This window comes from Camelus ferus, chromosome 15 (genome assembly GCF_009834535.1).
Source record: "Camelus ferus isolate YT-003-E chromosome 15, BCGSAC_Cfer_1.0, whole genome shotgun sequence".
Classification (NCBI taxonomy): domain Eukaryota; kingdom Metazoa; phylum Chordata; class Mammalia; order Artiodactyla; family Camelidae; genus Camelus; species Camelus ferus.
In genome coordinates this window covers 52,752,569-52,778,393 of record NC_045710.1, presented here as the reverse complement: position 1 = coordinate 52,778,393, position 25,825 = coordinate 52,752,569, and the positions used below count along the sequence as shown (strand labels likewise).

Sequence of the window (25,825 nt, the reverse complement as noted above, 5' to 3'; positions counted from 1 at the left end):
TATTTCCTTCCCCTTTTCCACGTACATTAAAACATTCAAATTAAAACATTCAAATTAATGTTTTATTACAATTTTCTAAAATTAATTAAAACATTAAAATCAGTAAATTCTGTTGCTTCTGCTGCTTCTGTGTCTGCCGCTACCTTAATTCAAACCTTCATCATTGTTGTTACTCATTTAGTGATCTTTACTGGTTTCCCTGTTTCTAGTCTTTATCTTCTCCCAGTTGACCGTTCCTCTACTCCTAGAGGATTTGCCTCAGTTATAGAGCTGATCCTGTTCTTCCCCTGGTGTTTCTTCTTCAGTTTCTCCGTTGCCTACTGGCTAACCTTGAAACTGCTGTATATGGCATCTTTAACTTTATCTCATGTTAGTCCTAAAAACCTGTTTTCTCATACAAAATTCCTTATGCCTTGGATGGATAGTGTTATTTCACATGTAGAGGTCTTTTCACATGTGGTTCCTTTTTTTCTGGAATGGTTACCCTTTCTTTTTACCTCCCTTTGGAAAAATCATGTTCATCTTTTAAGAACATAGTTTGCTACTTCTTCCTCTGTGAAGCTTTTCCTGAAACCCCTCCAAGGGAAGATATGATTATTTTTTCCTTTGTCCAGTTATTGCACCTGCATTTATTTTTATTATTATACTCATTGCACTGAATCTGAGCCACTGACTTGCCTGTCTTATTTCTCATAATAGAATAATATGCAGTTCAAGAGTCAGAAAATCCATCTTATTTTTTGTATACCCAATATGCGGTGCAATGTCTGGGGCCAAGTTGATATACAGTATGTTTTTGACTAAACGTAGGGAAACAGAGAGAAAGCACTGAGTTAGAACAGTGAGAGGAAGCTTCCTAAAGGAAGAAGAATTTTAGTTAGGTTTTAGAGCAAAGAGTGCATACAAGCAGGGAGACGTCATCTGGTAGAGAAATGATGTAAACAAAGGTATGATAGTGGAAATATTGCTAGTATATTATGAGGTAGAGTCTGATCCAAGTAGAAGAGTCATGTTGGAGAGATACATGGGAAAATTAGGTTCAGTTTCCATTGTGGTGGAGTCTAGGTGATAGATAATGGAGTTTGGATTTGTACTTGTTTAAAAATTTCCACCCTTTTTCCCTCATGCTTAATCGATGTGATGAATAATGTGGTTTAAGAAGGGCCTAGCCATAATATGCAGGGGAACTGAAATGAGAAGGCAGTAAGTTCCACTTTGAGTATGTTGGAAGTAAAGTGATGGTAGAACACAGAGTAGTAATAGGAAACTAGAAATATGCTGTTGGATCTTGGGAGAGTAGAGAGAGTGGTGGAAGAACAGGGACTGAGGGATACATTTTGCTTACTTTCAATATGTTAGGAAACCAGAGAGTAACATCTATGAGGGAGTCTTGAGGAAGAGGTGGTTAAATTTGAAGACTGTTCACAAAGAGAATGAAGCTAAGAAAAATAAAGTGCCTAAATGCCTTCTAAGGTCTATTTGTGTGCTTGGTACCCTGTCACCCCCACTTCAACTAGGCAGTAGAAATCAGTCAGCTGCTCCTTTGGCTCATGATTGTAAAGGTTGTCTTTGGAAGAACAGAATTAATGGTCCTGGTAAGATGGCTTAGCATGTTAGAAAAGATCTCTGAAGAGCTTTTATTGGTTTTTTTTTTCCCATGGATTTTCATGACACATTTTAATTTTAAATATGTATTACGTGTATTATCTATATTTACTCTTTTCCGCTTCCTGTCAATCCCATAACATATGTTTTGAATAGATGGTAGTTTTCACTTGCTTCATAGTGGATAGTGTCAGAGTATTTCATCGTTCAGTGTTTCCAACGTGGCCAGTTCCTGTTTGGTAGATCTGCCCTGACTGCTCCATTATAGACCAGAGAAGCCTTGGTATTTCTGAAAGAGACCTCAAGTTCTAATAAAGTCTTGGAATAAAACTTGCAGTGCTCAGATTTCTTGCATGGGGTTTGCAATTTTAATTTGCTGATTTGGCCTAAACTACTGTGTGCCCCTTCAGATTGATGGGTAAACCAGACACATCTGAGAAGAACAAATCATAGAAGACCTAAAATTATTTCCATAGGATGCTTTCAGATTTGTATCACTGCAAGTGTAAATGATAGTACTCAAGTGTGGCTCCTCCTGATTGCTTTTGGTACACTGGTAGTATTTTATTGATTGTGAAAGAAAAATCTTTAACTTCAGATTCAATAAAATAAGGCCAAATTATGACAGCTTTTAGTTTTGCTGTACTGAGAGAGAGGATAGAGTTAAGGGACAAGTGATCACTCTCAAGCTGAGGGCTTGCTTTTTAAAATATGAAAGCTTTAGCTCTCCAAAGTCCTTGACCCCTTTTTGTGTGGTTTGCATTGAAAGCAAGTGGGGAAGAATTTACTTTTGAGAGGAATAGAAAGGATATTCTGTCTAATTTGGGGTCTCAAATGCTTGGAGGATATGTGTGTCTTGTGTACAAACATAAATTCAATGTGTTTGTGTACCTTCTCTATCTCGGTCTGTTACTGAAGCCATGTATTTTGTGTAAGTCAAACCAAAATATCAGCAAGTACTATGCAGAGAGACAAGTTAGTTTCCATTGATTCAAATCTCTGGAATGTAGCTTCTTTTCATTTTCTTGGCAGAAACTAGCTCACATAGTTCAAGTTTTTCTCTGTCCTGTTATAATTGTCTCATTTAACCAGTACCTGGACCAACACCTTTTACTTAATATTTATCTTGAATTCCTTACTCTCATTCAGAATATTTGGAGATTATGATTTTCTCCTGTACTGAGTTCTATTTGTCATGAATAGAAATGTCATATATTGATTAAGGAATGTATATTCCGAGAGGCCACATTTTTAAAGCTTTGTAGCTTGGGATAATACTTTTTTTTTTTTTAAAGGAAAGTTCCATTGCGAAATACTTTTGGAACCTGCTGGATTAGACCATATTAAAGAAATTTCCTTAAAATAGGGCTTTGGATTTTTATTCTGCTAATTGTGTATTTGTAAGCCTTGTACAACATACAGTGTTTCCTGTTTACATGACCACAGAACTCTCTTTTGGGGGAAACATTTTATCATGCTTTGAGGGACTATTGTTGTAGTAGGAAGATCACTGGGGTGGAATTTAGGAAATCACACTTTGGGCTTCTGATTTACCATGCCTGGCCTTGTGGCCTCTAACAAATCCTTTGTCTTCCAGCCTGTTTCCTGAATGGTGTCTAAAGTTGCTACCAGCTCTAATATTTTGGTTTAACTTCTCCTGTTGACTCTGTATAGTCACACTTTCCACTTCCTTGGATCTATGGAAACCACACCATCATTTGAGTCCATTTTATTAAGCTGAGGAGATCATACTTTTCTATAAGAGTTTAGAAAAAGAAGTGCTTTAAACTCTGTTTTCCACAGACTAAGGTCATGAAATCCTGTTGGATTCATTAGTTCAAATCACTCTGTATAAGAAATTTCATTCTCCTGATTCAATTTATTGGTCTCTTATATCTACATAATGGTGTTTGATGAGAGTTCCCTAAGGTTAAAGTCTCTTGTTCCTCTCCTAAGCATAGTGGCTCTAGTATAGCACTTATCTTCTAAGAGATAAATATTTAGTCATTTGCACTAATCTCTTGGCTACTTAGGTGAAAATGAGTAGATTTAATTTTTGAGGTGATTTAGTGTGTGTATTTGGAAAGCCTTCTTGACGGTATTGACTGATTATCTTTTATTCTGTGGAAACCGGGAAGATGAATTAAGATGGATAACTCCAGGGTTAAAAATGTATACATTAATATGCTTGGTTTTATTTCTGGGACTAAGACTACAAATTAAGGCATTTTGTTGTATAGTCTTTAAGATACCAATCAGTTAACAATTAGAAGGTCTTTGAATGCTCAATTGTTTTATTTCTTTGTTTCTTTTTGTTTGTATCTGTGTATGTGTTTCTGTCCTAGGCCCAACAACAAAGAAACCTGGATAATATCATCTTGCAACAACCCAGAATAGGTAGCAAGAGAAAATTTAAGAAAGATGCATATACGATTTTTGATACAGAGATAGAAAGCACTAGCCCCAAGTCTGAACAAGATTCAGGAATCCTGGATGTTGAAGATGAGGAAGATGATGAAGAGGTAACTGACATATGAACTGGGGACGTGAACCTGTTGTTCTGTTTAAATAGAGTATGTTTGAGGTATGATGAGTAACTTACCCATATGATTTAGCTTGTGTGATCTTCTGGATATTAGATACCATTTTAAATACAATATGGTCCTCTATTTAAGGAAATTGAAGATGCACAAAAATATCTTGGATTCCATTTCTTTAGATTTTAACTATACTCACCCATTTTCCCCCTAAGTTTCAGGGTTTTGGGATTGCATACTGATGGGGTGCTACATTAAGGTAGACTTTACCTGACCTAGAGAAAGATATCTAGATGACCTCCCCTGAAATGGGAACAGAGTTACTTGAGACAAATAAAAGATGTTACTTTAAACAGTAGGGAGTAAACAAAGAGATTTCTTAGCCTTGAGAAATAGTTTAGACTGAAAATATTAAAAGGTTCCAGAAAATTGAGAATACATTTCTGGAGGAAATAAATGTATGAGTGATTAGAGGGAATCTGGGAACTTAATGATGTATCCATCACCTCTTAGTTCTGTGACACTTTCAGGTAAAGAATAAGATTAAGTGGCTGAACTGGTATAGTTTTTTTATATCCTTCTTTGTTGCTGGAAGTATATTTAATGTATTTTTAAAAATAAAACTACTGTGACATTTGAGATTTCCAGTTAAAATGTTTTTTAAAATACGTATCATTTGCATAAACTGGGTCAGTTTATTTGTGAGTGTGGTGGTTAGGAAGGGGCGTGAGCTTTGGGGAGTTACAGATTGAGTTCAGATTCTGGCTTTGCCACTTTACTTAATTTTACTTTTAAAAATTATCATTAATGATCATATTATTTACTTTTCAAATGTCCACTGACTTGTGCAAGGAGCCATTTACTTCTGTTCTCAGTAACCTGTTTTGCCTTTAAGTATTTGTCTCCTCATTGTTTCATTTCTCCAGATAAAACTGCGTTTCCTGTCTCTTCTCCATCATTGTTCTTTGTTATACCCTTACTACCCTTCTTACTTTCCTCCCCTCAATAAAGCTGCAGCCCCAAACCTGTCACTGTCCAACTTTGTAATCTTAGGTCATTTTTAATCTGTTGGAACTTTAGTGTCTTGGTCTACAAGTAAGACAGGAATCTCTACCTCCTAGGACCACACAAGTGCCTGTACCATAAAAGGTGTTCAGCACATGTTAGCTTCTGTCCTTTTTCACTGCTCTTCCTTGCTGATTTCATATCACTACTGTCAGTGTGCTTGTCCTTATTGTCATTCTTCTGTCACTTCAAAAATCAAGTTGGCACTGTTTAAAATGGGCTGAAAAGCAAATAAATAAATTACTTAAGTGTCTAAAACATTAGCATTAAATTTTCATTGCTTATCTGTCATTTGTGTCAAGTACTACATTCTTTTATGTGGTTTTTGTAATTGAGGGAACACATTTCTGTAATACAAGTCAATAATTGTATTTATTATTTATCAGGATATGTTTACTATGTAAGTGAGGTACATTAATAGTTAACAGTGAGTGAAAGTTTCATTGTAATTCCTATTGTACTTGCATAACAAGAACTTCTAATAGCTCTAAGAAATAGAGCTAAGGAAAAACCAAGCTTTCCCCTGGAAATGGAAATGGAAGACTTGATCCCCTGAATGCTTTTTGCATTCTGTCTTGCCTGACATGACTGGTCTGGTAGGATATGGATCCACCGTGGAGACCAGATTGTTAGGAATTAGGCCCAGCACTGATGACAATTATGGTAGTAGTACCATTAAAACGTAAGTATCAAGAAAGTCCAGTTAACACTTTTACTCACATTTTGGGTGCTCATCAAGAAAGTTAGATTTTTTTCAGGCTCAATGGCTTAAGGAAATAGTAGTTAGATGTAGTCTATGCCCTGGATAATACACACCCCGAAGAGATGGTTATGTGATAAGATGAAAGAATGAAACAAATACACAGTTCTTATATATTAGTAAGAACTTTCTGGATATGAGCTATTCTTTATCATTAACTTGCTGAAGATCCTGGCCAAGTCCTTTTTAATTATTGTGCAATATTCTTTGTTTTGTCTTCTGAGGTCCAGGGAAGAAACTGCGACTAGTAAAACATGTCGGGGTTCCTCATAAAGGAAGTATTATAAGAATGTACTTAGAAGTTAACATTTAAAAATGGTTCTGTATCCCAAGTCAAACAGAATTTCTATTGGAGATTTGCTGATTGAGCTCTTAGAACAAGAATTCAGCACTTCACTGTCATCTAATGGCATCCTATCTTTAAAAAAAAAAATCCTACCTTAGATTTATTTACTTCTCAGTTTGAATCTTCTTCAAGTGCACATTCTTAATCTCAAACCTCATGTAGAGAATTATTTATTTAGATGTCTCCAAACTGGTTTCTTGGCATAGTTCTTGCATGGTGTGAATAAATTCTTCAGATAAGGTCTTCCGTGACCCACTGTGACGTGCTGACCTTCATTCTTGTCATTCTTCAACAGACCTCATTGAGAGCAGCGTAAATAGTTTTTGAAATATTTTGACTTTTAAACTGTGGCATAGAACAAGTAGGGTAGTAGTTCTTAATCTATTTAGAGGTCATATATTCTTGTGAGAGTTTGATAAAAATACATGGAGTCTTTTCCCAGTAAAATGTACATATATTCACTCACAAAAAGCTCTGCATGGAATTTCAGGGAATTCATGAAACTCATGTTGCCCCTAGGACCTAAGTTAAGAACCCGTGTTTTTAGGGCAAGTGCTTCTTTAACTTTAATGTGCATAAGAATCACCTTGGGATTGTATTAAAATGCAGATTCTGATTCTGCTGGTTGGGGGTGAATCTGAGAATCTGCCTTTTTAACAAGCTCCCAGGTAAGGATGGTGCTTCTGGTTCCAGGATACACTTTGAGTTGCAAGGCTATCGTGGACCATGAGGAAGCATTTTTAGTACATGAAGAAAACAAACTCATGAATATTTGGGTCTCCTGTTGATTTTTCATTAATGTGGCTTAAAATTTTTCCAACAATGAATGCAGTACTTGAAGAGAAAGTTGTATTTTGTTTTCTAAAATTTGTTGCTTATAATGGATTACCAGCATTATTTTTTTATGAAATTTTATGATTCTGATTTAATATACTTAAGTTTAGGTATTTTTTTTTTTCATCCTCTGAAGTTTTTACCCTTTCCTATGCTCTTAATGGAAGTACACTTAACACATTCTTCGAGCTAAATGACATTTGTACATTATTTGCTATGGCTTTAGGTGATACTTAACAGTAGACCATAGAATGAAATGAGAAGGAAAACTAACAAACTAGAAAAATAGCTTTGCACATAGTAAACAGATACTGTATTGTTGAACTGAAGTAAAGTTTGTGCCAGAGATGGGAGAAATTTAATAGCATAGGAAACTACAGATGATGTCACAATAGTAAATTATCATCTCGGATGAAAAACTGACTACATGTTGAACTGACTGATGGAGCCAATCTCTTGATTGCTGAGAAGTGTTGCAGGAAGACTATTCCCCTGTAAATTCTCTCCCTATTTGTGTTTTATTTTTGTCAAAGCTAATGAAAGGGTCTTCTTAATTAAGGTAAGGGTTTTTTTTATACTTGTCATATATTAAAATTGAACTATATAAACTGCTGATATGTCACTGTTTTTGATCAAGAACTTAATTCAGATATGTATGATTTGGGGAATTTTTTTTAAAAAACTTTACTTTTTATATAGTTTTTAAAGGCTACTTTCCAGTTACGGTTATTACAAAATATTGGCTATATTCCCCATGTTGTACAATATATCCCTGAGTCTATCTTGTACCCCTCCACTCCCTCACCCCTTTACTGCCTGCCCCTCCCCACTAGTAACCACTACTTTGTTCTCTATATCTGTGGGTCTGCTAATTTTTTTATTGTATTGACTAGTTTATTGTGTAACATTACAAGTATAAGTGATATTATACAGCATTTATCTTTCTCTGACTTATTTCATTTAGCGTAATGTCCTTCAAGTCCATCCATGTTGCTGCAAAGGGCAAAATTTCATTCTTTTTTATGGCTGAGTGGCATTCCATTGTGTGTATATATATATATATATATCATATCTGCATCCATTCGTCTGTTGACAGACACTTAGGTTGTTTCCATGCCTTGGCAATTGTAAACAATACTGCTATGGACATTGGGGTGCATGTATCTTTTTGAATTATTGTTTTGTTTGTTTGTTTGTTTGTTTTTGATGTATACCCAGGAGTGGAATTGCTGGGTCATGTGGTAGTTCTATTTTTACTTTTTTGAGAAACCACCATACTGTTTTCCCCAGTGGCTGCACCAATTTACATTCCCACCAACAGTATACAAGGGTTCCCTTTTCTCCATAGCCTTGCCAATATTTGTTATTTGTAGACTTTAAAAATAATAGCCATTCTTACAGGTGTGAGGAAATATCTCATTGTGGCTTTGATTTGCATTTCCCTGATGATTAGTGCCCTATGTTGAGCATCCTTTCATGTGGATGTTGAACCATCTTTGATTGTGGTGTTTAATCCTTTTAATGTATTGTTGAATTCAGTTTGCTAATATGTTGTTGAGGATTTTTACATCTATGTCCATCAAGAATATTTGACCTGTGTTTTTTTTTCCCCCCCTGTGTTGTCATTGTCTGGTTTTGGTATCAGGGTAATACTGCCTCATAAAATGTATTTGGAAGCATTCCCTCCTGTTCATTTTTTGGGAATGGTTTGAGAAGGATAGGTGATAAATCATTTTTGAATGTTTGGGAGAATTCACTAGTGAAGGCATCTGGTCTAAGTGTTTTGCAGGGAGGTTTTTGATTACTGATTCAATTTCCTTAATAGTAATCAGTCCATTCAGATTTTTATTTTCTTATGGTTCAATCTTGGTAGACTCTTACCTTTTAAGAAATTTTTCTGTTTCTTCTAGGTGTTCGATTTGTTGGTACATTACTGTTCATAGTATTCTCTTATCATTCTTTGTATGTTTGTGGTATCAGTTGTAACTTCTCTTTCATTTCTGATTTTATTTCTTTGAGCCCTCCCATGTTTTTTTCTTGCTCTAGAGGCTTGTCAATTTTATTATCTTAAAGAACCAGCTCTTCATTTCATTGATCTTTTTTATTGTCTTTTTAATCCCGACTTCATTTATTTCTGTGCTGATCTTTTTTTTTTTTTTTCTTCTGGTAACTTTAGGCTTTGTTTATTCTTTTTTTTCTAGTGCTTTTATTTTATTTTATTTTTTCTAGTGCTTTTAAAGTGTAAAGTTAGATTTGTCTTGTTTCTTGATGTAGTTCTGTACTGCTGTGAACTTCCTCTTAGAACTGCATTTGCTGCATCCCATAGATTTTAGTATGTCATATTTCTTTTTTTTTTAAGGGCTTTGTAATTTATTTTATTTATTTTTTGTTGTTGTTAGTATGTCATATTTCTATTTACACTGGTCTGTGGGTAATTTTTGATTTGTCCTTTGGTTTCTTCAGTGACCCATTGGTTGTTCAGTAGCATGTTGTTTAATCACCACGTCCTTGTGGTTTTCCCAGTTTTCTTCTTGTAATGGTTTTCTAGTTTCCTACCACTGTGGTCAGAAAAGATGCTTGATATGATTTCAGTCTTGTTAAATATATTGATACTTGTTTTCTGGGCTAACATGTGACTTATCTTGGAGAATGTTCCATGTGCACTTGAGAAGAATGTGTATTCTACTTGTTTTGGATGGAGAGTTTTCTGTATAAATCAATTAAGTTTATTTGATCAAAGTACCATTTAAGGCTGATTTTTTTAATTGATTTTCTGTCTGAATGATGTATTCATTGCTGTAAGTAGGGTGTTAAGGTCCCCTACTATTATTTTTATTGCTGTTAATTTTCTAAGTTTGTGAATATTTGCTTTATATATTTTGGTACTCCTATGTTGGGTGCATACATATTTATGAATGTTATCTTCTTGCTATGCTGACCCCTTTATTGTTACGTAGCGCTTCTCTGTGTCTTTTTTTACAGTCCATTTTGTCGTATATGAATATAGCTATACCAGCTTTCTTTTTGTTTCCATTTGCATGGAATATCTTTTTCCATCCCTTTACATCCAGTCTGTGTATGTCCTTACTTGTGAAGTGAGTCTTTTGTGGGCAGCATACAGATGGGTCTTTTTTTTTTTCAATCCATTCAGCCACTGTATATCTTTTGATTGGAGAATTGAGTCCATTTACATTTAACGTAATTATTGGTAGAGATGCAGTTAGTGCCATTCTGTCATTTGTTTTCTGCCTATTTTAATAGTTTCTCTGGTTTTTCTTTTCTCCTCCCTTGTGGTTAGATGATTTTCTGTAGCACTGTGTTTAGATTCCTTTCTCCTTTTCTTTTGTGTATTTGCTATAAGTTTTTTATTTGTGGTTTTTATAAGGTTCACATGTATCATCCTATTTATCTAACAGTCTAAATTGATAGTAACTTAAATTTGAGAACAGTTTTATATTTTTTGCTACTCCTTGCTACATTTTACATCTTTTTATTTTATGTTCCTTTAAAATTATTATATTTGTAGCTAATTTTACTTCTTTTGTCTTTTAAGCTTCATGGCAGCTTTATGAGTGATCAATCTGCTACCCTATATATTTACCTTTTCCTGTAAGATTTTTACTTTCATATGTTTTTTCATTAATTAATGTAGTTTTTATTCAGCCTAGAAAAGTCCCTATAACATTTCTTATCAGGCTGGTTTAGTGGTGATAAACTTCTTTAGATTTTTCTTATCTCTTTACTTCTTTTTAAATTTTGAATGATAACCTTGCTGGGTACAGAATTATTGGTTGGCAATTTTTTCCTGTCAGCACTTTGAATTTGTCATGCCACTCCCTTCTAGCCTGCAAAGTTTCTTCTGAGAAGTCTACTGGGAGACTTACGAGGTTTTCTTTGTATGTAATAAGTTGTTTTTCCCTTACTGCTGTTAAGAGTCTCTCTTAGTCATTAACTTTTACCATTTTAATTCTAAAGTTTCTTGGTGTGGTTCTCTTTGGTTTCATCTTACTTGGAACTCTCTAGGTTTCCTGGACCTGGATATTTGTTTCCTTCTCCATATTAGGGAAATTTTCAGCCATTATCTTTTCAAATAATTTTTCTGACCCTTATTCTTCTCTTTTCCTTCTGGGATCTCTACAGTGTGAATGTTTTTCCATTTGATGTTGTTTCAGAAGTTTCTTAAGGTATATTCACTTTTTAAAATTCATTTTTTCTTTTTTCCTTTTTTGGGTGATTTCCATTGCTTTTTCTTCCAGCTCATTGATTCATTCTTCTACTTCATCCAGTCTGCTCTTTGACCCCCTTAAGTGTATTTTTTCAGTTGAGTTATAACCTCTGCTTGCTACTGTCTTGTATTTTCTATCTTTTTTGTTGAAGTTATCACTGTGTTCAATTACTTCTCTCCTGAGTTTACTTTCAACTCTTCATCAGGTAGATTGCTTGTCTCTATTTCATTAAGGTCTTTTTCCGGGCACTTGTCTTGTTTTTTTCATTTGGAATATGTTCCTCTGTCTCCTTATTTTACCTAACTCTGTGTGTTTGTCTGTATGTATTAGATGACATAGTTCTTTCAATCTTGAAGGAGTGTTCTTGTGTAGGATATGACCTCCTGTAGGAAGATCCCCAGTCTTCCCTGGCCACCAGAGCCAGGTACTCAAGGGTCTTCCCTCGTGTGGGCTGTGAGTGCCCCCCAGCTGTGGGGCCTCAACTGCTGAATGGGGAGGCTGAAGTGTGGTACACTTGCCTGACCTTGTTGTGATGTTGGAAATTTGTTTTGAATCTCTATATCATCTTTTAGCATATGCAAATGTTATTGCTTTTTTCCTAAATGTGTAGAAAGTACTTAAAATTTCTTTTTAGAAGTAGCAAACATTTTATATTGAGAATATATTAGATTTACTAGGAATATAATTTTTGAAATATCTGAAGGTTAAAACACAAAGAATCATTTAAGGTGATATATTACTTGCAAGAAAGGAATCAATAATACCTACTGAGGGTAAAGTTATTTTGAGGATTGACTGAAGTAGTGTATACAATGCTCTTGTCATAATGCTTGGCACATACAACGTTATCAGTATATAATAGTTACTATTATGGGGTTCTGACTGTGTGCTTTTTTGGAATAAAGGTGAAATATAAGTTGATGTAGCTTTTGATGATGTATATTTGCACGGAGTGGTGAATGCTGTCTACTGTAAACACAAAAATCTACTGAAAGAAAGCAGTATTGAGTAAGAAATAGCTTGAAGAAGCAGGGCCTATGATATCTTCTTTGTTTCTAAGTCACTTCAGAGCTTCTGCATTCTTCAATGGTGCCATATTTCTTGCACATCTCATATTCTAGTTTATTATCTCTTGTAATTTGTTTACACACTGTTAGAGAGCAGTGGTCACTATGTTATCTATACAACTCTTAACAGAGTATGAGTGAAATAAATGCTTGTTGACCAGATGATCCATGTCAGGTTTAGCTGTTACGATTTTGGTGTCTTTTTTGAAATATGTAATTAACAGGATGGAATTGCTAATTTAAATGCATATGTCATGCAATAAGTATAAAGCCTTCTGCGATGTCTTGTTGATTATAGTACGTTACTAATTTTGAGGTAATAAGTTGTATTTGTTTGCTAGAGCTGCCATGCCAGAATGGCACAGGTTGTGTAGCTGAAACAGCAAAAATTTATTTTCTTACAGTTTTGGAGGGTGGAAGTCTCAAGATCAAGGTGCCAGCAGGGTTGATTTATCCTCAGGCCTCTCTCCTTGGCTTGCAAATGACCACCTTCTTGTGTCCTCACATGACATTTTCTCTGCTTGCATGCCCCTACTGTGTCTTCCTCTTCTTTTTTTTTTTTTTTTCACCTTTTAAAAATATTTATTTATTTGTTTTTTAAACTTTTTTTTATTGAGTTATAGTTATTTTGCAATGTTGTGTCAAATTCCAGTGTAGAGCACAATTTTTCAGTTATACATGAACACACCTATATTCATTGTCACATTTTTTTTTTCACTGTGAAGTACCACAAGATCTTGTATATATTTCCCTGTGCTATGCAGTATAATCTTGTTTATCTATTCTACTTGTCTTCCTCTTCTTATAATGACACCAGTCCTATTGTGTTAGGATCCCACACTTATGACTTTAGTTAACCTTAATTACCTCCTAAATGGCCCTATTTTCGAATGTTATCTCTTTGCAGGTTAGGACTTCAACATACGAATGTTGAATTTTGGAAAGATGCAGTTCATTCCATATCAGGGTGATTGTAAAAAATATAAATTTTTATTTAGAAAGTATAAATTCTGTCAGCTTTTGTGCTATTGGAGGAAATCATGTAATTTCTCTAAGCATCTTTTTTCTCACCTATAAAATAATGACAATAATTAATTTATGTCAAATTTCTTATGTAAAATTGTGGTTATTATGATATTTGATCCAAATTTCAGATTGTTTATTACAGAACTTTCTATTAACAGGAAGGTAACAAGATGAGGATTATTTCTTAGAAAACTAAAGTGAAATGAAGGGTGCCATTAGGACTTTATAGTTTAAATCAGAGGTTGCGTATTGGCAGTCCTCGGGCCAGAAACAGCTTCTAAAATGGTTGTTGGCTTGTAGAGTGCTTAAAAGTTAAAATTAGTCTCCACCTTTTAAAAGTCAGTTGAATTCACATAAAAATTTGTATTTTCACCTTCGGCTCTTTCTAAGCATGTTAGTAATACACTCACTGTAAGGTATAAAGTTTTTCCAATGAGGGATAAAGTTTTTCCACTAAGCCACAATCATTGTTGTGTCTCCACCTCTAGAGTAATACTCTCTTTTTAAAAACTTTTAAGAAAGAATTTTAAATGTTCAGAAAACTTACCAGAGTGCTAAAATGGACAGCCATGTACCTTTTATTCTCAGCCCAGCCCCCCACCTACAGTTGAGTCATTTGAAAGAAAATGGCATATTTCATCAATCTGTTATATTTGAACTCTCAATACTGCAACCAGTAGTTTTCTGAGAATGACATTCTTTTGCATAACCACAATACAGTGATCACACTCAGGAATTTTAACATTGATACAATACTACCACTTAATATATAACTCGTACCAGTGTTCCCAATTGTCCCAATAATGTCCTTTATAGCAGATTTTTTTCTTTCATTTTTTTTCCTGCAGCCACATCTAGACACCTATCACATAACTGCATTTAATTTTTATGTCTATTCTTCTTTAATATCCTTCTATTTAGGTACATTTGGTGCATCCCTGTGGTTAGGTTCAAGTTAATTTTTTTGGCAGGAATACTACAAAAGTCATGCTAATTTTTTTTGGTGCATCATATTGGGGGTGCACAATTGATTAAGCTGGTGTCTACCAGATTTCTCTACTGTAAAGATGCCTTTCGCCCTTTGTAGTTAATAAGTGAACTATAGAGTGATACTTTTAGATCATGCAGCTATCCTGTTTCCTAATAGATTTTTCACTCAGTGGTTGGAATTCATTGATGACTCTTTCTTGAATTATGTGTTACTGTGGTGATTATAAATTAGTGATTTTTGTATCTCTTTCATTTCTTTCATGCTGATTAGTTGGCATTCTTCTATAAAGAACTTTTATCTCCCTTTCCTTTTTATTTGTGTCATTGTTTGCACATATATTCTTAATTTATACACAGTGGTTATAGTCCATTCTTGTCTTTGGTTTTGTTTCTCCACTTGCTCTAGATTTGGCCCATAGGAGTCTCATCCATTGCCCAGTCTCATCCATTGTCCTTTGACTTATCTTCATCAGCTTTTGAGGACTTCCTTTTTTTCTGGCACAAGATGCTCTTGTTCACTGTAGGTTCTGCCTCAGCCCCAGTGTTAGGTATTTAGTCAAAGAGCTCTTGTTGCTTTTACTGGAGAATGATTTTTAGAAACTGAGATACGGGCATTAGGTATGCTCTTTCTGTGGACAGAGCTGAGAAATACACATGCTACACCAACATAGACATTTCTATAAATCGTGAGTTAAAACTGATGCTTCCAATTTAAGCTTAATATCACAGGTCTTCCTCTTCTCCTATTCCATATTTGTAACTTTGAGAATTCTGGTTTCCAGAGTATTAATATATTTACTCATTTGCATAATCATATAACACAGAATAGTTTCAAAATTGTTATGCACATGTCACTAACAGCAGTGAATTTGTCAAGTTCAAGATATTTTTGTAGCTCTTCTCATCCTACAATATATCCACTGGGGCTATACAGTTCAGAGTATTTTGTCCAAATGTTTCTTGGCTATTTTATTTTCTTTGGTGTGATTGTTACCAAATTTGTACATTATTAGATTTATTTGTTTCCTTTTGTATTATTTTTTGGGGTTCCTTATCCTTATTCATTTAGTTTTTGACTGTGTAAAATATGAACATGGCTCAAAAGGCAAAATTATGTAAGAATATATGTTCAGTGAAATCCCATTGTCTTCTTTATCTCTTCCACCCTCATTGTACCTGCCATTTGTTTGTAATTAGTACTGTGAGTTTGTGTGTGTGTGTGTGTGTATGTACGTACCCTTTTTCATACCTTCCACAATATTAGTGTATCGCATATATATTTATACTTTATTTTTCAGTTGAAAATATATTCTGAAAATTATTTCATATCAGTTCATAGATGTTTTCATTCCATTTTTACTGCTAAAATTGTACTCCGTTATTTGAATGTACCATAGTTTATGTAACCAATCTCCTATATGTAGGCATGTAATGATTTCCAATATTTCCCTTTTAAAATACAGTGTTTCAACTACACAGCTATGAGAATTGGCTTAAAAAATATTGACGATATGAAGTACTGACAGGGTGTACAGCGACTTAGATGTTGTTGTGAAAATGGGAATGGTATAGTGAGTTTGGAAAACAGCCTGGCAGTGTATTTTAAAGTTGAGCTTATACTTACCATGTGACCCAGCAATCTCATTGCAAGATATTTCCCTTTTATGTTCACACAATAACCTGTACGTGAGTGTTTATAGCAACTTTATTCACACATTGTCAGAAAGTAGATGCAACCCAAGTGTCCTTCAGTGAGTGAAGGGATAAATGAACTGTGGTATATCCATAACTGGAGTAACATTCAGAAGTAAAAAGAAGTGAGTTATAGATACATGAAACAATATAGATGACTCTCAAGTGCATTATACTAAGTGAAAGAAGCCAGATTTGAAAGCTGCATACTATATGAGTCTATTTAAATGACATTCTTGAAAAGGTAAAACTCCAGGGACATAAAATGGATCAGTGTTTGTCAAGGGCTGGGTGTTAGGGAACAATCTGACCACAAAGGGGCATGAGGGAGTATTTGGGGGGTGGTGGAACCTTTTTTTAAAATCTAGATTTTGGTAGTGATTCCAGGACTATAATGAACCTTTCAGAACTTACAGAGCTGTTCACTAGAAAGGATGAACTTTACTACTGCATACAAAACACCTTAAAACTTTTAAAAAGTTTCAAAATAAACCCGAAAACCTGAGAATTGTTTTCCATATAGCTGGAGGTGTAGCTTCAGGGTGGGTTCCTAGAAGCAGGATTGTTGATTTAAGGAGAAAATGCATGTGTAGTTTTGTTAGATAATGTCAAATGCTGCTTATGGAGGTTGTGCCATTTTCTGTACCTTCCCTGTACCACCAGTGGTTGAGGTGCTGTTTTCTCACAGCTACTTTCAGAGAGCATTTTGTTAAGCTTTTGAATTTTTGCCAGTTGTGTAGATCTAAAAGTGGTATATTTGTATAGTTTTAATTTGCAGTCCCATTACTGTGGGTGAAATGTAGTGTCTGATAAGCTTGAGGGCTATCTGTATCTTTTTCCCCCCAGTAAACGATCTGCTCATATCTTTCACTCATTTTTCTCCTGATTTTGTTTTTTCCCTTCAATTTTTATCATTTCTCTCTATATTAGGGATATTTACCTGTCATACTAGATATTTACCTGTCCTTTAACTGTAATATTAGATTTTCTTTCTATCCACTTTTGATTAATTTTTCCTTCTCTTAGAACTTTTATACTTAATACTGTATTAGGGCTGAATTACCTTTTTGCCTGATCGTTTAGAGTTTCTTAGCATATAGTAGATCATTGTTAAATAAAGACCAGTTGAATTTTTATTTCCTAAGTGTTCAGCTTCAAGCAGAGAACTCTTGAGGGACTATCATTTGATATTGACCACAAGGTTTTTTGCAGTGCCTCAGTAAGGAGAAATGCTGATTTTCTTCTGCTTAGTGTAAACACGAGCAAATTTAGTGGTAATCTGCTTAGGGATTTCTCAGGAAGAATCCTAGTAGTTTGTGAGAGGCTCAGTAGAAAAATACTATACTTTTTAGGTTAGGGCTCTGGTCAGGGCATTCTTATATGTTCAAAGGCTTAGAACATTTTTTATACTTCTGCTAATTCTAGTCACTTAGAATCCTAGGCTTTCTAATTTTTGTTGGTGTTTCTGTGGTGTTTAGTCCAACTGTATAAAGCTTATGTCCCAATGAATTCTACTCTTTTCTCTGAAGTTTGGAAGTCAGGTAGTTCAGAAAGGCACACTGGTGAGAAATGTTTGCCAGGTATTTCTTGGCTTTCAGACATAATATGGGCAGTCAAGTTGATCCTCTGAATTCAAAGGCAGTGTCCCTTTAGCTAATTGTTTGTTGTTTTCTCCCTTGAGAAAAATATCTGGTACATTTTAACAACTTGAGATCCAACTAATAATGTTCAGAAATAGGCACCTGAGTCCCTACATTCATTTACCAATACCAAGAAACCAAATACCAAAGTACTGTTTTGTGTCAAGTGGTAATCAGAAATATTTTCAAGATGGAGAATGACTCAGATAATTAGTGAGAAACATATCTAAATTCCTTGTGAATTTCTATCATACCCCCTTTAGGTGATCTACCTACTTTGAAAAGTTTCTTAAGAGAAAAATAAATGGCCTCTGTGTGTGTGTGTGTGTGTGTGTGTGTGTGTGTGTGTGTGTGTGTATCTCCTGGGATGGCTGTGTGAACAACAGGACTGGTGCACACTAATGCATTTCTGTTTTTATGTACTATCTCTGTCAGTAGCATAGGTAAATCTCCTTTAGTCCATTTGTTACTCTTCTTGAGTGGAGGGAGACAAAGGATCTTTTCTTGTACCCCATTCCCTTTTTCTAATGATACGCTTACCCAGTAGTAAAGCTGGTGGATGTATCAGGTTGTTACCTGCAGAAACTTTTTTCCCCCTGCTTTCCTTCACTAGTGAGTCTTCAAAGATAGTAGAGTGAATTACTATCTTCTAATTCCTTTTTTTGGGGGGGAGGGCAGGGAGGAGTGTGTCATAACAATATTAAATGAACATATCTGTTAAAAATTTTAATGTCATCATTATTTTAAAACCCAAATCTCTTTTTTTTAAAAAAGTAAAAACATTTCTGTGTTATTTCTGAGAAGAACTTACTCACTAACCTTTCCACTTTCAGAGACTTTCTTTTGACTCAAACTAAGATGTATTAGAAAAGAAGAAAAGCATACCATAAAAATCAGATCCTGGTATTTTGCAAGAATTTTCATAGTCAGAAATACTCATGTTTCTTCTTGATATCTAATTTTCCCATTTCTCCTCTGAATCTTTTTATCTTCCCTATATTATATTGTTTGCAGGGATTCATAAGGCTGTTTTTTCAGGGTACTTTTCATTAACCTCATTTATAAATTTACTTTTCTTAATTTGCAGTTTCCTCTGTCTCTGAGCTCTTTTTGTCATCTATATAGTGACATCATGTAATAGCTGGTGTATTGATAGGATGTAATGCTATTTAACAACAAATAGTCTATGGTCAATAATTAGGAAGTATTGCTTTGACTTAAGCTGTTAATATTTATCATAGAATATAAGATTGAAACAGACAGGTTAGCCATATATATTGGTATCTAATGTACATGGTCTCTAGTGGGTGTGTGAATGTGTAATTATCGAATGTGGTCATTGCCTCCATGATGTCTGCCTGTGGATGTTGAGTTCAGTCACCTGTACATTCTTTTAACAGCTTGTTATTTATCTGTTACTTTAAATTATGTCCAGGTTCTTTTGATTTGTGTAATATTGAAACATGCTCTGAGGCATAGATTTCTTAGTTACATAATCTAAAATTTTATTTACTATTTGCTCCTCGAAAATAAAGAGGTTTGAGCTGACAAAAGGCACTCCATTCAGAAACTATAGAGAATTAGGCAGCTGCTGTCCTTGGTGATGAAATTATTTCCTGTGAATTCTTAAGGAAAACAACTAGTTAAAAAAGCAGAATAATCTTAAGCATATTGTTCGTGGCTACTGTTGGGATGAAGATTGATCTATTTGAACTAGAAAAATACAGACCCAGTATCTTAATGTCTTGAGTTCCTGACTGCCAGGCAGAGGAAATGTTTAACTATTTTAATCATGTTTCTGTATCTCAAAAAGAAAGCCCTTATGAGAGGAAATGACAACGTCCTACCACAAAGTTATCTCTTATCAGTTATAGTCTCAGTCGATAATGATTTGTCAAACTTGGACATGTGTAAAATGCAAGGGCTGTGTTATTTACTTTGGAAAGGAAAAATTAGATGAAGCTGATAAAGAAGGAGTCATGGCTTTTGTTAGGAGACAGAAACCATTAGAGGCAGTCATTGTTAGCTTAGGAAAGTGTCCTTGGACTCCCTCCCTCTGGCCCCAGCTGAAACCTAAACTTGCTTGAATCATTTTTTGCAACTTGAGGGGAAGGAGGGGTAAAGGGAGAAGAAGAATGAAGACAGCTCTGACAGAGATTTAGCATTTTAAACTGGGGATCAAAATGTGAACCTTAAAACAGGCCAATCTATTTATGTGAGTCAGGAAAAACCGACTTTTGTTCTGGTGCTCTTCCCCACTCGCATTTATTTAGGTTTTTGAAAGTTCATTCCTTAACCGTCCAAACGTGTGGCATTCCTTCACGTACAGTGTGTGTTGCTTTCCCTTCGCCTTTCTGTAGATGGAAGTCATTCTTTTTCATTAGTGGAAGCAGAGAAAACACATCTAGCTGAAAGCAACATGAGTCAGTGCATGCTTAACATACCTTTCTCCTCCCAGCTCTCCTCTGGGTTCCTCACAGTGTTCCTCGGGTTCCTCACAGAAGGGAACATGGAGGGAAAATGATTTCTAAACAGTAGGCTATTGGCGGGGTGAGGTGGAAGTGAAGTTTGTGAACTTTCTGCTCCTTCTTTCCTTGTCTAGATTTCTGTGTGTACCTCTTTCGAAGCAGGAAGGCATGTGCTTAGGAAGACTTAACTGGATTGTGATTTCAGAGGCTAAGAAAGAGCAAAGCCAATAATTCCAGGTCAGGGCTCTGGAAGCTGAATGTGATGATGTCGAAGTAGCTTCACAGAGAATAGGTTTGATTGTAAATATTTGGTGGAGATGACAGGAAAGACTTTTGTCCGCTCTCTAATTATAAGAATGTTTTTAGTTGGCCCAGATAAACCAATATTCTTAGCCCATTAGTAAAGGGCCCCATTGGAGTATTTGTCACAGGTTTCTGGGGAAACTGTCCCCTAATGTGGATGTTCATTCTATAAGGATGGGTCTGACATGTGAAAAGGCTTTGTCTGAGGAATGGCTCAAAAACAGTTTCCTTTTGAGTGAAACTGATTCTGAGTCAAAGCAGTACAAAGTAAATAAACTGCATGAAGAAGAACATATAAACAAAGTTGTGATGAAGTTTGTTATTCAAAATTAGGTAAATTTTTCTTAAACTTTTTATAATTACATAATTATAATAAATGACTTTATTATCATTAATTCTAAGTTTTTCAAAAGTTTTGTTTCCTCCAGAGGTCAAAAACTTTTTCTATGCTCTTCTAATCTTTTTAAAATGTGTGTGTAAGTTTTAGGTAATTTAAGTATTATTATAAATATAATTTTATGGTAATTTTCTGTTTCTTCTTTTGAGATTGTTGTTCCCTTAGTTGCAGTTTTCACTAGTAGGCCCTGATTTTCTGGAAATATAAAATAAATTTCCTTCACATCTCCACTTCAAAATCAAGGAAGGGAGCCCGTGAAGATGCTTTAGTGTTTTGGTCACTTAGAAGTTTGTTTTGAGTGCGTACAGAGTATATAGAACTATGAAGTTCCTCAACAGAGATTTTAACCTCTGCCCTCATGGATGCAAAGCAAATGAACAGAATAGTCAGTAAATTTGAACCAATATATAGAGATATGTGGTGATTTTGGAGGGAAAAGGAAGTAGGTGTGCTGTTGAATTGTAGAATGACTAGATTTCATTAGGAACAGCGTCTTGGTGAAGGAGCAGCGCCCCAAAAGAAGTAAAGGAAACTGACCTTGTAATCATGAATCAGTCCAACCCAATTTAAAAGTGCCTGTTGCTTAGCTTCTGATGAATCATACAATTACCAGTGTTACCGTAAAAACTTCAGCTAGGTCTTTGATTCTTTCTTTACATAATTTTGCCTTTTTTTGTTTTATTTTGTTTTGTTTAATATTTACTTTCAGTGTTTTATTCTTGTCAGATTCCTGTAGGTCAACTGATAGTTTCCTTTTTCAGGTGAGGAAATTGAGGTCAAAGTAAACTGTGACTTATTCATTGTCACTATTGTAATGAATCAATTTTAGCACTGTAACGGTGCTGCAGTGCTCACCTGATGTTTCTTGTTTTACTTTCTCTTTCGATGCCCAGGTTTAATCTGTATATATTGTTCATATTCTAATTTGCTGATATTACTCTAAGCTTGACTTTTCCATTCATTATCTTATTTTTTAAAAACATCATCTCCTCTCTCTTCCTAGCATATTTCTGTATTTTGATTGCATGCTGACTTAAATATTTACTGATTCTCATGCCCTTTAGAAGTTGGCTGGCAGGCCATTTAAGTGGCAAGTTTTGTTTCTGACCACTGAAACAGTGGTGTCTAAGAAGACAAAGTCAAGTTACCAAAGTCACGTTCCTACTTTCTTCTTTTCCCTTTGGAGGCCCAAGGCCCAAAATGTATCTCTAAAAGCAGATGCAGGACCAGTGACCCTGTTGTTCTTATCTGCTATCTACTCTTCTGTTCTGTGTCCCAGCGTGGGTGATATCCACACAGCTTAGTAGCTCCATGGCTCAAGTACCCAAACTAGGTTTCTGGAAGCATAGTTTGTTTTCTGTTTCTCTGTTAGATGCTAGAGCTGACTTTTTTATTTTTACACTGGAGTATTAAAAATGCATGTAGTTGCTCTTAATAGCCTTGTTTGAATATTTTGTGACAATCTCGTTTGTTTTGCAGATTCCTGGGGCCCAAGATTTGGTTGATTTCTCTCCTGTTTATCGATGTCTTCACATATATTCTGTCCTGGTGAGTCTTTATCTGGCTCTGCCTAAAGAAGATTTCATATTGAATTCAAAACTCAGTTTTCTCATTTTTGATAGTTTTTCTGTTCATTTTTAAGAGTAGGGAATGAGACACTATTATTTAAGGAGTATCAGTTATTTGAAAAATAATTCTTTTCCTCTTGAATCTTTTATTTATGGTTGCCATGTAGTAGGTTATAGGGACTCAACTTATCTTTTTCCTATATGATGAATTCAGTTTTACTATTTGTATCTACTACATAATCTGTACATCACCCGATAATTCCTGACAGTACCTCTGACATACACTAGATTTTCATATTTACAAGAATCTGTTTCTCAGCTCTACAGTTTGTTATTTTTGGTTTTGTCGGATATCTACATATATGGTAAAAGAAGTCCCTTCTCTTTTTTCCTCTTTTATGTTGCCTTCACTATTTATAGAATCTATTTTTCCAGATATATATTTTAGAATCAGTTTGAATTTATATTAAAAAATCCTTCTGTAATTTTTATTTGAATCAGTTGAATTTATAAATAAATTGTGGGAAGAATTGACCACTTTATAATGCTAAGTCATCCCATTCGTGGAAGAATAAGATCTGCTTTAAAATTATTTAATTCAGCTTTTTTTTGTGGTAACAGTCTTAGGCATTCTTTGTTAGCTTAATAGCAAAATATGTTCAGTTTTTGTTGCTTTTTTCTACTTTATTTTCTAATACTGCTTCTAGTTGAGAGACACTGTCAATTTTTGTAAGTTACTCTACATCTGGTTACCTGCTCAACCTTTTGTTAGTTATTATAGTTTTTTTCTTTTTTTGGTTTATGATAGGTTTTCTGTGTAGTTGATCATCATGTCTGTAGATAATTGACTTTATTTTCTTCCTATCCATACATCTCTTTGTTCTTTTTGTTGTGTTGTTGTATTGATTAGGATCTTCAATAAGGTGATAGTAGACATTCTTCTCTGATTTCTAGTCTCAAAGAGAATGTATCTAAAGTTTATTCATTAACTGATGTTTGCAATAGGCTTTGTTAAATATTCTTTAGTTATTCCTAGATTTCTGATAGTTTTTAATGAAAACATAAATGTGCATTGAATTTTCTTGAATTTGTTTTCCAAATATATTACTATAATCCTATGGTTTTTATTCTTTAGCTCATGAAGATGGTGAATTTCATTACCGATATTTCTTATATTAAACCATCCTTGCATTCTGTAGATAAATCCAACTTGATGAAGATGTATTACTGCCTTTTGCTAACATCCTGTGGAATTTAACTACTTTTTATTTATTTTTAATCTTTTTCTTTAATTTCTGTATATGGCCATAATTAACAGACCTATAGTTTTGTTTTCTTTCCTTTTTTTTTTTTGTATTGACCCTATGTGGTTTGTAGTCAATGTTATATTAACCTCATTAGAATGGTTGAACATCCTTCCCTTTTCTCTGTTTTATGAAATGATTTATATGAGATAGGGGTTAACTGTTTATTGAAAGTTGAGCAGAAAACACATATGCAGTAATAGACATTTTTCCTTTGCCACACACTTCCTCTTTTCTCCCTTAGCATCTTGTTTCCATGCTCCATGATTGCTTCATGATTTTGTTTAGTCTCTTTAATAGTATGTATGGTTAAGGAACCATATTTGCTCACACCAAGTTTCAGGGTTTATTAAAAGCCTCATAATTGCAAAATCAAATTGCTATTTCCTTTCAATAAGCATAAAGTCTATGAAAGTGGGTAGTTTGTTTAGTTTGATGTTGTATCCAACAGTACTTGGTGTAGGTACTTGATAAATGTTAGTTGACTGAATAAATAAATAAATAAGTGGTACCTAAAGAACACAGTACAGTCATCCCTTGGTATCCATGAGCGACTGGTCCAGAACCCCCCCTCAGTTACCAAATTCATAGATGCTGAAGTCACTTATGCAAAATAGCATAATATTTCATGTAATCTGTGCATATCATCTCTAAATTACTTATAATACCTAATACAATGTAGATAATTTAGTTGCTGTGTGTGGCATATTCAAGTTTTGTTCTTTGGAACTTTCTGGAATTTTTTTGAGTATTTTTGATTTGTGGTTGGTTGAATCTGGGAACGTGGAACCCACAGATTTGAAGGGCTGGTTGTCCATTTGTTTGAACATATGCTAACTCAAACTGTATTACTCATTTACTTATTCAATAAACACGTTGATTTTTCTCTTCTGCGTGAAATGGACTTGGAGAAGCAAAGATAGATAAGTAAGTCAAGGACCTGTGCTTTAAGAAAACTACAGTCTACCAGGAGAAAAGTTACAACTTTTGAATAACTATAATGTGACAGCACTGTATCTCATCACTGTGTATGTGCTAGCTTTTGTAAGCTTTATTAAGATTTAATGATAGAGATAATGTAACAAATTTTCCTCAAGTTGAGAACTCTAATGATGATTCATAAGAATATTAATTTATTTGCACAGTAGTGGTGTTAGGCAAGTCACCTAAACCTTAGCTTTTGCATGTATAAAATGTGATAATGATTACCTGCTTAGTGCAGCTATATATGTTGTATGAACAATGCCTAGTTCGGTCTCTAGCACATAATTGGCATTTAATAAATGGCAGTTAATCTGGCAGAAATTATTTGTCTCTGATGCTGGTCATTAGACACATTACTGATATTTTTCAAAGTATATGACATAAAGTGTAGACATGATAGAGGTTCTAGTCTTGCCATCAACATGCAAAGTTTATCAGTTATTTAAAATTCACACATTTTTAAATATACAGACTACATAGTCTTAAACTGTGAGAACAAAACGGGAAGACCTTAAACTGCCCATTTGAAAATAAATTCTATGCTGGTATTCTATAACATTGAAATATTTAGTATTCATAATTTTTAAAGCACTGTTTATATGGCAGAAACAGGCCTCTTCCCCCATTTATGATGTTAGTTTTGAAAAGGTGCAACTCACAAGGAGAGTGGTAGGAATTCAGCTCTGTTTTTTTGTGGAATATATATTTATTATTTAGACATTGCTGTTCCAGACTTAGAGGGACTTCAAATAAAAACTCAAATATCTCCTTTGGTAAAGCAAGGACCAGAGCATGTGTAATTTCTAAGGTTGACTCTTTTCATAGCTTTTTTGGGGGCTGGAATTTGTCACTTTCCTGTATTTGTTTCACCATTCTCAAATCACTAATTTGTATTATGTGGTAAAAGATAGCTTCTCGTAATATTATTGACAAAGATGTTTAAATGTAGATTATTTAATATAAATATTTGTAACAAATATTTTCTTATTTCCTGCTGTAGTTAATATTAACAT

General features: G+C 34.5%; 1 protein-coding gene across 4 annotated transcripts in view; it reads left to right on the top strand.

The window, feature by feature from the left end:
• EXOC6B (exocyst complex component 6B) overlaps window positions 1–25,825 on the top strand; it is a 532,267-nt gene that overhangs the window by 216,640 nt on the left and 289,802 nt on the right. For 3 of the 4 annotated variants that reach the window (XM_006176112.3, XM_014551873.2, XM_032497820.1), the window contains exons 7-8: window positions 3,951–4,127; window positions 22,436–22,504. In XM_006176112.3, coding sequence (XP_006176174.1) covers window positions 3,951–4,127; window positions 22,436–22,504 — 246 coding nt within the window. The remainder of the gene's footprint in view (window positions 1–3,950; window positions 4,128–22,435; window positions 22,505–25,825) is intronic. The other variant, XM_032497821.1, reaches the window with a different exon arrangement.